Source organism: Octopus sinensis, linkage group LG21 (genome assembly GCF_006345805.1).
Source record: "Octopus sinensis linkage group LG21, ASM634580v1, whole genome shotgun sequence".
Taxonomy (NCBI): domain Eukaryota; kingdom Metazoa; phylum Mollusca; class Cephalopoda; order Octopoda; family Octopodidae; genus Octopus; species Octopus sinensis.
This window is the reverse complement of record NC_043017.1, coordinates 17,018,319-17,030,581: the sequence shown is the minus strand read 5'-3', so window position 1 is coordinate 17,030,581 and position 12,263 is coordinate 17,018,319. Positions and strand designations below refer to the sequence as shown.

General features: G+C 39.9%; 1 protein-coding gene across 12 annotated transcripts in view; it reads right to left on the bottom strand.

Annotated features, from left to right (window-relative positions):
• LOC115223011 (annexin A7) overlaps nucleotides 1-12,263 on the bottom strand; it is a 163,198-nt gene that overhangs the window by 110,484 nt on the left and 40,451 nt on the right. For all 12 annotated transcript variants that reach the window (XM_029793435.2, XM_036511867.1, XM_036511870.1 and 9 more), the window contains 2 exons: nucleotides 9,995-10,033; nucleotides 6,051-6,180 (listed from right to left, as the gene is read on the bottom strand). In XM_029793435.2, coding sequence (XP_029649295.1) covers nucleotides 6,051-6,180; nucleotides 9,995-10,033 — 169 coding nt within the window. The remainder of the gene's footprint in view (nucleotides 1-6,050; nucleotides 6,181-9,994; nucleotides 10,034-12,263) is intronic.

Below are 12,263 nucleotides of genomic sequence, written 5' to 3'. Positions count from 1 at the left end.
CAACTTCCTTTCTTTTCATATCCTTAATCATCTCATCCACTGACCTGCTGTCCACTTAATTGCTGGTTCCTCTTTACCTCTGTATGAAGTCGCCCCCTCTTTATCTCATGCATTCTCCAATCTCAACAGTCTCACATAATAACACTTTCATACCACTTTCTCGTCTTCCATGTCCATGGTGAGTATTCCTTCTTCATTCTGAATATACTTCTCACCAATGATACTTTCTTTCTCTCCCACACAATGCCTTGCAATCCTCAACACCATGTTTCTAGATCCCTGCATTGTAGGATATGTGCAAATCTCTTCCTTATTTAAATACACTTGTCACTGGTCAGCTGCTTTTCTAGCTGTTTGATAATGTTCCAAACTTCCACCTTCTTTCCAAGTCTTTCAAACCTCTCTTGTTTCTTAGCCTTTACTATCTTACCAACCATTCTTCCATCAATTTACCTTCAGTTAGCCAAGACTTTGTCCTAGCTGCATGCCTGACGAGTAGTAAAAAGCAGGTATTTTGTAGAAATTCCCAGTTGTCATTTCTGTTATAGGCACCTAGATCTTTCTCCCTAGAGTCATAAGAATTTGTCCAAACCCATTCCCAACTGCAGGATCTTTTAATTTCCATATCCTCGTTTTCTAAACTATATTCTGATTCTGCATCTAACTAACTCTGACTGAAGTCATTAGCCATTAATCTATATTGTATAATGCATTTTTTGTCAGGAAAGGCTTTGGTATTTACAGTAATCCGTCTTTTTCTCTGCTGCATGTTCAACAGATTGGTAGGTTTTTTAAAGAATATTTTGGAAATTACTGTCAGTTACATCACAGAATTTCAGGAGTCTTACAACCTCCTTATTTCTTGAGATACATCTATATTTTTCTTTACTGCCCACAAGGGGCTAAACATAGAGGAGACAAACAAGGACAGACATAGGTATTAAGTCGATTACATTGACCCCAGTGCGTAACTGATATTTAATTTATCGACCCCGAAAGGATGAAAGGCAAAGTCGACCTCAGCGGAATTTGAACTCAGAACGTAACAGCAGACGAAATACCACTAAGCATTTCGCCCGGCGCGCTAACGTTTCTGCCAGCTCGCCACCTTCAATACATCTATAGCCTCCATGTATGTCACAGATATCCATTGAAGTCGCCAGCCACAATCATGAAGTCAGTGTCAGTTATCAGTGAGGTGGTCTGCAGAAAGGTCTCATACAAGTAGTCCTTCAGTTCTTCCGGTAACCTTGGTGAGATAAATGTTGCTGTTGACTTGCCTATAATTAGTCTCATCTTCATTATCCCACTGCAGGACCTGACCATCTCAGTCATTTTATCCATTTCTTAGATAACACTATGCTTTTCCTGCTGTTGCTGTCACTCTTACTCAATGATAAGTGACTTACTCTAAACCAAATATTTCTCCTACGGTTTCCTCACTAGGAAAATTGCATCTTTGGTGCCTCATAATTGCTTCTAAGGAATTTCCTTTGCCTGTGTAGCAGTTTACAGAGACACTGCTAAGTCAATCATTGGATATTACACCTTCCAATGATTGACAAAGTGACCAAGATCTTTGGTGATATGCTATGCTTGAGAAGAAGACCCATGAAGCCAAGTGGAATCGTAGTCGTGGCCAATGTCATGCAACTAGCACCGATGCTGCTGGCGCATAAAATGCACCTATTGCACTCTTGCAGTGGTTGGTGTTAGGAAGGGCGTCCAGCTGTAGGAAAACTATGCCAAATCAAACTGGAACCTGGTGTAGCCCTACAGATTACCAGTTTCAGTCAAACTAACAGATGCCAGCATGGGAAGCAGACACTAAACGATGATGATGATGATGATGCAGACGCATCTAGTGACAGACCGTAATTCCAAGAGAAAGAAGGATAGAAACGGACCAAGGAGATCGATTTAACGAGCTAGAAGAAGAAAATGAAAGAAAAGGGAAAACTTGCACAAACGGTGAATTTAGCAGAGCAGAATCAAAACGGGTGGCATGGGTGGGACCATGGGATAAAATTCAAGAGAAGGGAAATCTAAAAACGGTGCTTGTCTTAGCATTTTGCCTACCTGGTGGTAATGAAGGTGTCTGAAGTGAAATAGAAGATAAGAACCAATACGTACACACACACACACACATACTACAGCAGTCATTGACTCCTCTGCATGCTCCTCTTTGTCTATCACAACCTTCCTCTCCTTTCTTGTATTTTTATTGAGCTCTTCTTTCATCCATCTTTCTTGTTCCCTTATTAATTCATCATCATCGTTTAACATCCGTTTTTCCATGCTAGCATGGGTTGGATCCAGCATGTGTTGGACCAGCTAGCATGGGTTCTGTATTGATATCACTTTTACCTAGTCTACACCTTTCCATATATTTCTTGCTGTCTTTCACATCCACCTGTCGCTTTCACATGTTTTTGTGAACCGTTCTGTTGTTATGAATGACAAGAATATATACTTTTCCCATCTGATAACATAAATAGCATTTTTCTCACTTTGCAGGACTCCTTGGCCAGAAATGTACCGGAAGTTATTTTAGTCAAAGGAGTTCGTGTTTGGGAGGGCATTCGTTGAAACACTTTTATGCCCGCATTGGTCTGTTGTCACTAAACTCATTGTACACACAAACAGAATGTTAATGTATGAAAATGGATTGTTGGTCGAGATTTGAGCACAGTATCTCAGAAGTGAGACATCATCATCATCATCGTTTAGCGTCCGCTTTCCATGCTAGCATGGGTTGGACAGTTCAACTGGGGTCTGGGAAGCCAGAAGGCTGTACCAGGCCCAGTCTGATCTGGCAGTGTTTCTACGGCTAGATGCCCTTCCTAACGCTAAAAAATACACAGAAAAAAGATTCATTCAGCTCATGACTTGACAGAGAGGATGAAGCAGAAAGTGGAAACCATTAAATCAATGTGAACCTCACTCATCATCATCATCATCACCAATATTTAACATCCGTTTTCCATGCTGGCATGGGTTGGACGGCTTGGCAGGTACGGGGAAGGCCAGGTTCCATAGTCTAATTTCACTTGGTTTCTACAGCTGGACGTCCTTCCTAATGCCCACCACTGTACAGAGTGTCCTGGGTGCTTTTTATCTGGTGCCATCACCAACTCTTCACATTCTGTTGAAAATATTGTAAGTGAAAAGCCTAGTCCTATAATTCAAAGGCCCCCAACTACTGAGCCACAGACAAGTTCCAGGCTATCGATCATTTGGTACTGGGCTGCACAGAGAATAAATGTCAAACTTTTATTTCTATTTTATTGACCATCACAGACTACAAAGTGTTTTTCATGATATATGTGTATTATATATGTAATTAATGATTTCAATAATTTCATCATCATCAGCATCATTTAACGTCCATTTTCCATGCTAGCATGGGTTGGACCGTTTGACCGGGGTCTGGGAAGCCAGGAGGCTGCACCAGGCTCCAGTCTGATTAGGCAGTGTTTCTACAGCTGGATGCTCTTCCTAATGCCAACCACTCTGTGAGTGTAGTGGGTGCTTTTTACGTGCCACCGGCACAGGTGCCAGGGGAGGCTGGCAAACGGCCACAATCGGTTGGTGCTTTTTACGTGTCACCAACACGGACGCCAGTCAGGTGGGGCTGGCATCTGCCACATTTGGACAGTGCTTTTTACGTGTCACCGGCATGGGTATCTTAACTACAATTTCCATTTGATTTTTATGCTTGAAACTATTACATTGCAAGTATTGCATCATTTCTGGGAATAAAAATTGGTCAGCACAGTTGTTGAAGTTGAGAATTTTGAAACACAATCAGGTGACAGGTACTTTTTTTTCAAGAAATTTTTCCTCAACTTCGACTCCATTGTAATCGAGGTTGTAAATCAAATATCTGGATAATTTTTGGTGTTTAATTTATATTATGGTTTTTATAATTTGTATTCTTATCTTATATGTATTGAATTATAATGTATATATGTATGCTATTAAGGTTCTCATTTTTGTTAAATGAATAAATAATCCAACATTATAATATCCGAAAGTTGATGAACAAACTAAATTGTTTTTCTCTGTATTCTTATTTGCATAATAATTAAATTATATATTATGCACTGTATTGTATTTTGTTCAGGTTGTGATACCCTGGTCTATGGAAAAATAGTCTTACATCAAACTGGTCTGTAGTGCAAAAATGGGTTAGGGGTGGCTGGCTTAAAGGATTTTGTAACAGAGGTAAATGAATCACAGATGGGATCAGAGTTTTCTCCCTTACATTAGAGCTTTCATCCATCAAAATAATAATTAAATTCTTGTATACAGTGCTCAGGTGCACCACAACTTGTCAAAAGTGCGTATAAAGAATATACAGTAATGTACAAATGTCTGGGAAGTGAACAGTGTATGAGTCAGATACATGCTTGCGTGTGTATGGAGGGGAGAAAATCAGGTGTAGTGTTGGCGAATCTCAGGAAGCATGGAAGTATTGAAGGATGCAGTGCTCTGACAAATAACAACTGATGCTGGCAGTATGTTCCATGCTTCAGCAACTCTTAGCGTGAAAAAAAATAATCGTAAAGAGAATTAAACACTATTTTTACAGTAATCAATGTATTTAAGGATCAGAGGTGATCGATACAATCAAGTGGAAATACTGTGTTTTACAGGGAGTTAGGAGTTAATTCACTAATATCAAGAATTGACAACTACCTACAGAGTAATTAATTATCACAAAACAAACACCTGTGGAAATCTGGGCATGGCGTTTTTTCTCAATTAATAGTTGACTTTGTAACAGTAAACCTGATGATTACCAAATACAAGGTATGAGAGGCAGGTTGGAAATAAGCAGGGAATCATTATTAGCTTTCGGCCTGTAATTGTCTTTTCTGTATTTAACTGGTTGCCATCATCATCATCATTTAACGTCCGCTTTCCATGCTAGCATGGGTTGGACAAATGACAGAGGGCTGGCGAACCAGATGGCTGCACCAGGCTTCAATCTTGATCAGGCAGAGTTTCTACAGCTGGATGCCCTTCTTAACACCAACCACTCTCAGAGAGTAGTGGGTGCTTTTACATGCCACTGGCATAGGGGCCAGTCAGGCGGTACTGGCAATGACCTCGCTCAAATCTTTTTACACATGCCACCGGCACAGGTGCCAGTAAGGCGATGCTGGTAATGATCACGCTCGAATGGTGCCCTTTGCATGCCACTGGCACGGAGGCCAGATAGCTGCTCTGGCAACAATCACGCTCACATGGTGCTTCAACAACAGTACTTTGTAGTAAAGATTATTTTTTCAAAGTGACAACTAGTCACTGATTTATAAATTAGAAAATTACAACTTTTAAATCTCACATCATCATCATCATCGTTTAACGTCTGCTTTCCATGCTAGCATGGGTTGGACAAATGACTGAGGGCTGGCGAACCAGATGGCTGCACTAGGTTTCAACCTTGATCTGTCGGAGTTTCTACAGCTGGATGCCCTTCCTAATGCCAACCACTCCGAGAGTGTAGTGGGTGCTTTTTACATGCCACCGGCACAGGTGCCAGGGTAGGTCGGCAACGGCCACGATCAGTTGGTGCTTTTTACGTGCCACCGGCACAGAAGCCAGTCAAGGCGGCACTGGCATCGGCCACATACAGATGGTGCTTTTTAGGTGCCAGAGTAGGCCGGCAACGGCCACGATCAGTTGGTGCTTTTTACGTGCCACCGGCACAGAAGCCAGTCAAGGCGGCACTGGCATCGGCCACATACAGATGGTGCTTTTTAGGTGCCAGAGTACGCTGGCAACGGCCACGATCAGTTGGTGCTTTTTACGTGCCACCAGCACGGAAGCCAGTCAAGGCAGCGCTGGCATCGGCCACGTACGAATGTAAGCATTAAATTGTGATATCCAATAGAGTTTGTTTGAGAACTACCTAGCTTACGAGGTAACACCTAGACTTCTGTAGTAAGCCGCAGCAGTATTTGAAGATCATAACTTGCACAATGTTTATGGAAATTAGCAGTTTACAGAATAACACCCGGTTAATACAAAATATAACATACCTGGAGCTGGTGGGAACCCTTGTTGAGGGTATCCTGGCATCACGGATCCAGGGTAGCCTGGTCCAGAGGGGGGTACACTACCTGGGGGATAAGCTGGATTTGGGGGATACCCAGTACCCGGAGGGTAGTTCTGTGAAAAAAATAAAGTGTATAATCAAAATTACTGAATAACAAGCAATCAATGATGTTGTATAATCAGGTTCTTTACATCAATACAATATGAAAAGGTAAAAAAAGGATTCAGTTTACTGAAATTTATGCTTATTCTTTTACTTGTTTCAATCATTTGACTGCGGCCATGCTGGAGCACCACCTTTAGTCGAGCAACTCGACCCCGGGACTTATTCTTTGTAAGCCCAGTACTTATTCTATCGGTCTCTTTTGCCGAACCGCTAAGTGACGGGGACATAAACACACCAGCATCGGTTGTCAAGCAATGCTAGGGGGACAAACACAGACACACAAACATACACACACACATGCATACATATATATATATATATATATATATATACATATATACGACGGGCTTCTTTCAGTTTCCGTCTACCAAATCCACTCACAAGACTTTGGTCAGCCCGAGGCTATAGTAGAAGACACTTGCCCAAGGTGTCACACAGTGGGACTGAACCCAGAACCATGTGGTTGGTAAGCAAGCTACTTACCACACAGCCATTCGCAATTTCAAGTTCTCAGTAAAAATCACAGGTATCAAACTGACAACAATTTCAGGCTCATTAACTGTTATCAGGTTCTGTTTAACTCTCCCATTCAGAACTCTCTCTCTCTCTCTCTCTCGGAGAGGCACGAGCACCTACACGCACATATACACACACGGCAGTAACTTCCGCCTACCGAATTCAATCACAAAGCTTCGGTCAGCCTGGGGCTCTAGCAGAAGACACTTGCCCAAAGTGCCACACGGCGGGACTGAACCCGAAACCATGTAGCTAGGAAGCAAGCTCCCTAACCACACAGCCATCCCCGCGTCTACCCACGCCAATAGATCTATGCATGTCTAATGGATTGTTTGTATTATGTTGGAGCAAAAGGAATTTCAAACAATTGTTTAACTTCTACACTATGGTTACCACTTGGATCGTTAATCAAGTTACACAGGAATGAGTCATAATCAATGACTGGCAGAGAAGTAACAGAACAAACTGCAACAAAGGCAAAGAAGACGCCTTGGAGAGCAGCAACCAGGGAGGAATCAGACGACTAGATCAGGTAATGAGAGAGTGGGAGGGTGGATAGCACAACAGATCTATGGCAGAATAGACCAAGATGTGATGCAGTTTGTCTTGGCACTTGGAAGAAGTACCATGGATACAATCTCTCTTGAAAGGCAACTGCAGGAGAAATACTTGGCTAAGAGTAAACCACCAGTATGCCCAGGAATTTGTTACTTGGAAAAGGTATTTGATAGAGAACCACATTCAGTAATTTGGTGGCCACTGAGGAAACTAGGTGAAGAGGAATGGCAGATGAAGGATGTACAAGCTATGTACAAAAATGCAGTAATGCGAGTCAAGAATTTCAGTAAAGAATTAAACATGAAGGTAGAGGTCTAACAAAGCTCAGCCCTCAGTTCCCTTCTATTCATCAGTCTTACAGACCATTTCAAAGGAGTTTAAGATTGGTTGTTCTCACAGCTGAATTAGAGGAATTAGAGAAGACATTCCTGGCCTGGAAGCTAAACCTAGAGTAAGATTTTAGTAAATAAGAAAGAAGACTGGACCCTAGTATCTTCATGGAAAGGGCTTTGCTGATATGCAGAAAAAGAATAGGTATAAACTTCATACACTGTACACAATGTAAGCAATAGACACAGGCAAATTAACAGAGAAAGTAAGCGCCATATGCAACAGATGCACAGGAGTAGTTTTGACTGTAGTAAAAAATAATTCAGATACATGAAGAATAATCATGGAGTAACCTGCAAAAATATTCCTACAAACTGTTTAAAACCAGTTTGGTGTTTCTTGTACAAGAAACATCTATGTAAAATGAAAGTTCATACATTGGGAAGACTGCCAGTCCTGCAAAAGGATTACTCATGGAAAGTAATCCAGTTGTAGAACTGTAAGAAGAGATAATTGAGAGAGAAGTCAAGAAAGTAACAAGAGGTGCAATAATGGTACTCGATTGACAGATTGCCAATTCTAGATAATACAATTTTTCGGTGTTTCTGTTGAGTAATTTTTCACTCAATTTCTTTTTATTTAAGGCAAGTTTGTCTTTAAGTGTTCTAGAGATGGAGTCCAGGTACAAACATATGTTGCCTCCAATCACTGAGGGCTGATAGGATTAACTTTACACTAGTATCTTAATATGAAACAGTTTCTTGAGACCAAAGAAACGTGGATTAGGACATGAAATATGGAAATGATAACAGGAGGTGGTGGTCACACTGATCAGAAGCAGAGTGGACATACGTCGTGTATGGAAGGAAAGGAATGAGACAATGGTAAGGGACATGGACAGGTTTATATGGTAAGAGTGTCCAGAATTTATGCATGGTGTTACTATCTTGATTTCTGTAGAATTAAGAGTGTGACTCGAGTGAAAAGTTGATATTAGTAGAACTGAGGACTGTAAGGTTCTAGGGTTGTCAGTGAATACCATCTCAAGATATACTCCTCCTCAGATAAGTTCAGTGTTGAAGAAAGAAAAGGATAGAGAAAATGATAGAAAACATGAAAGATGAGGAAATTGTTACAGTAGGCAGGGACTGTAGTAAATGTGTAGGGAGGAGTGCAGAAGGGAGTCCATGGTGATTACAGATATGATGCAAAGGAATGGAGAAGGTGGAAGGATTTTAGAGTTTGATGAGGAATCTGGACTGATAATTTGTTATGCACAATTACAGAAAGCAGTGGGTAGGTCAACATCATCTGTTGACTATTTATGGTACATTGGTCAACTAATCACGAAGGCTTGACAGAGCATAATATTGTCGTCTTTAAGTTGAGAATAAAAGGTGGGAAGAGATCTTGTCAGACCAATTAAAGGTGAAGGTGTGAAAGAACAAAGTGAGTGAAGCTGCAAGAGTTACAGGGGAAAAGGAAATGTTCTAGAATAAAGTAACTACAGAATCATCAAACTGGTGGACCCAGTTGTAAAAGTAACAGAGTATCAATCCAACTAATTAGGAAGATATTAGCTTCTCTGAGATGCAGTTCAGGTTTTAACCAAAACAAGCAGCCACTGAAGTTCTCTTCCATTGCTAAAGAAGAAGTTCTTAACATAGAGCAAACTTCTATACCAGCATTCATTGACCTAGAGTAAGTCTTTGACATGATAACAATGATCAAACAATAGAGAATGGTAAGAAAACTAAGTGTATATGAATGACTTATGAGAGCTGTGGAAGCCGAGTCACTTTGAATAATCTACATCAGCAGCGGTAGAAACCAAAGACTCTTTTATGGCAACTATACTGACTTCAGTTATATTCAGTTCCATTTCTTTAACTCTTCAGATTATTCTGCCAAATGTAATGCTTACTTAATCATTTTGTTTTGAATTAATCATGCATTATCACATGACTTCAAGATCTCAATTTTGCAATTATTTATTTTTAGAATCACGTTATTATTTTGGTGGACATTTGGCTGCAGTACTGACCAAACTCTTTCACTGACTCACTCAGAGTTTATTCGTTTTCCGATGTATATCAGTTGATTTATAACTGAATTAAATTAACAACTAAAATTTAAGTTCAGAATTATGCACGATTTCTGTATAAATATATTACAAATAAAATAGAATTGCAAATAATTATCTACAATAAATAATGGATCTGTGGATTAACTTCCAAATGTTTGGTCAGCTCTAGTTCTTTAAATCTGTGTTAAATGAACTGGAGTTAATCAATAAGCAGCCATCAGCATCCCAAGCCGACTACACTAGACAACACAAAGAGATAAATGAATCCTTACCATTCCTGGGTATATGCCATATCCTTGATTTTTAGCCATCTGGAAAAAACAAAGGACAATAACAAAAACATTAAGAAATATGTCTCAGAGATTTGTTTATTAACATATTGTTTCATATCTTTGGTCAGTGTTCTTTGAACAGACCCACAACACAAAAGAAGCATATAAAACGAAGAGCAGAATATATTGCCCAGGGATTTAGAATTTAAAAGATGTGATTGCAACTTTTAAAACTGTTGAGAATATTTGTTCACTCCTATATTTAGTCCTTTCAAGGTTGCTATATTTATTTCTGTATTGCCCACAGGGGGCTAAACATAGAGGGACAGACAAAGGGATTAAGTCGATTACATCGACCCCAGTGCTTAACTGGTACTTATTTGATCGACCCTGAAAGGATGAAAGGCAAAGTCAACCTTGGCGGAATTTGAACTCAGAACGTAACGGCAGACGAAACACCGCCAAGCATTTCGCCCGGCATGCTAACAATGCTGCCAGCTCGCCACCTTCAAGGTTGCTATATTATGAAACCCATTCCCTGACTACGATCATCACAGCATAGAGCTTCTCTTGACTTTATGCCATTGCCCAGAAGACTAAATCAATCCACTTAAACATTACCATTACTAGACAAGACATCAACAAACGAGTCATTGATAAATAAAAGACAACAAAAATATATATTTGTCTTCCATTTCCCAATTTCTTTTTTTCGTTTTTAAGAAACTCTAAAACAACAAAATGTCGGTGATGGAGAACAACCAATCATTCTTTCTTTTCAATCAGTAAGTTTGAATTGAGTTACCAAAAAAATTATATATCTAACGAAAAGATCCTTGAAAAAATCTTCAGTAAGGAATCCATTTTCAAGTTAAACACACACAGACAGCCATATACTTTTTAGAATCATACAAATATTTTCACATATAAACAGCATGTCACTATTTGATAAACACATCTTCATTAATATACAAACTTTGATAAATATTTAAATTAACTATTAAAGTAAGTGAAAATTATAAATACCAATATGGACCTCCTCACAAAGGCTTTATTTAAAATCAAAAGAAACGAGAGATTCACAAATTTGTTCAACCAGTCTAATCAAGGCAAACCACCACTACACAGAACCTCAGAGCTCTGCTAATTTCATATTAACTATTCTTGGTAACATATATGTCACTCTGAATCCAGCCAAGCACAGCTAAGCACATGACTGAAACTATCTTCTCAGGCATATCTCTTTACTTACCTCATTCCATCAAATCTCCCAAGTGGCTCCTATTTAGCTCTGTCCCACTGACACAGGTAGAGAATGTGACCTACACCCCTTAATAAAAATCACACACCTTTAATAACTGGGTGGCTTTTTACCAACCACCACAAATTCTGCAAGATTACTATCCAAAAAATAAAAGCTGTTTTCACACATCACAATCTGCAAGCTCTCTCACTTCCCAAATTGCAGCTTAAACCTCTTGCTCTCTGGCCAAGAAGATTACTAACAACTTTGCAGATTCCCTTATTCGCAACCCTTCAACCATGAGAGATCTACTACAAGAAGTATTCTTGAAAAGAAAGCCCTCACATTTTCTTCCTGCTTTGCTCCAACTCCACAAGATATGCACTTGAGAAAGCTTTTCATATCACCCCTATATATATATACATTACTGCCAACATCAAAAACATCTCCAGTCCCTTGAAATCATAGCCACCAAGTCCTGGCAATATATATTTAATTAACTAAAGTTTCTACAGGACAGGGATCCATCCCTGTCTCTGAAAACGTCACAGTGTATCCTATCCCTGAAACGAACAGCTTCCAGACTGAAATTGGGAGCTGTAGGTTAGTACCTAGGGCTCTCAATTTCAATATTTCAAAGATGAAAGTTTATCACCAATGTTCGTATGTATAGCTTTCATCTCATCTCATCTCATCTTCTTCACCACTTACTCTTGGGAGAGTTGTGGGAGCAGAGTCCTCAAGCATGCCTTCCATCAGATCCTCCCAGAAGCAACTGTCTCCAATTGACCCAGCTGGATCCCCAAGTGAGACCAAATGAACTTGTGGATGTTATCCAGCTGCCTTCTTCACAGCCTACCCCTGTGTCTCCTGCTAGTTGGTTTTTTTACCTGTAATACCTGTCCAGTAATTATTTCCAAAGACATTCTTACCACTACCCACTTGCTTTCATAAACCAGTAATCTCTCTAGAGAAGTTTGGCAAAAACAATAGTCGCAGCATTTACAATCAACAAAGCCTTTCCAA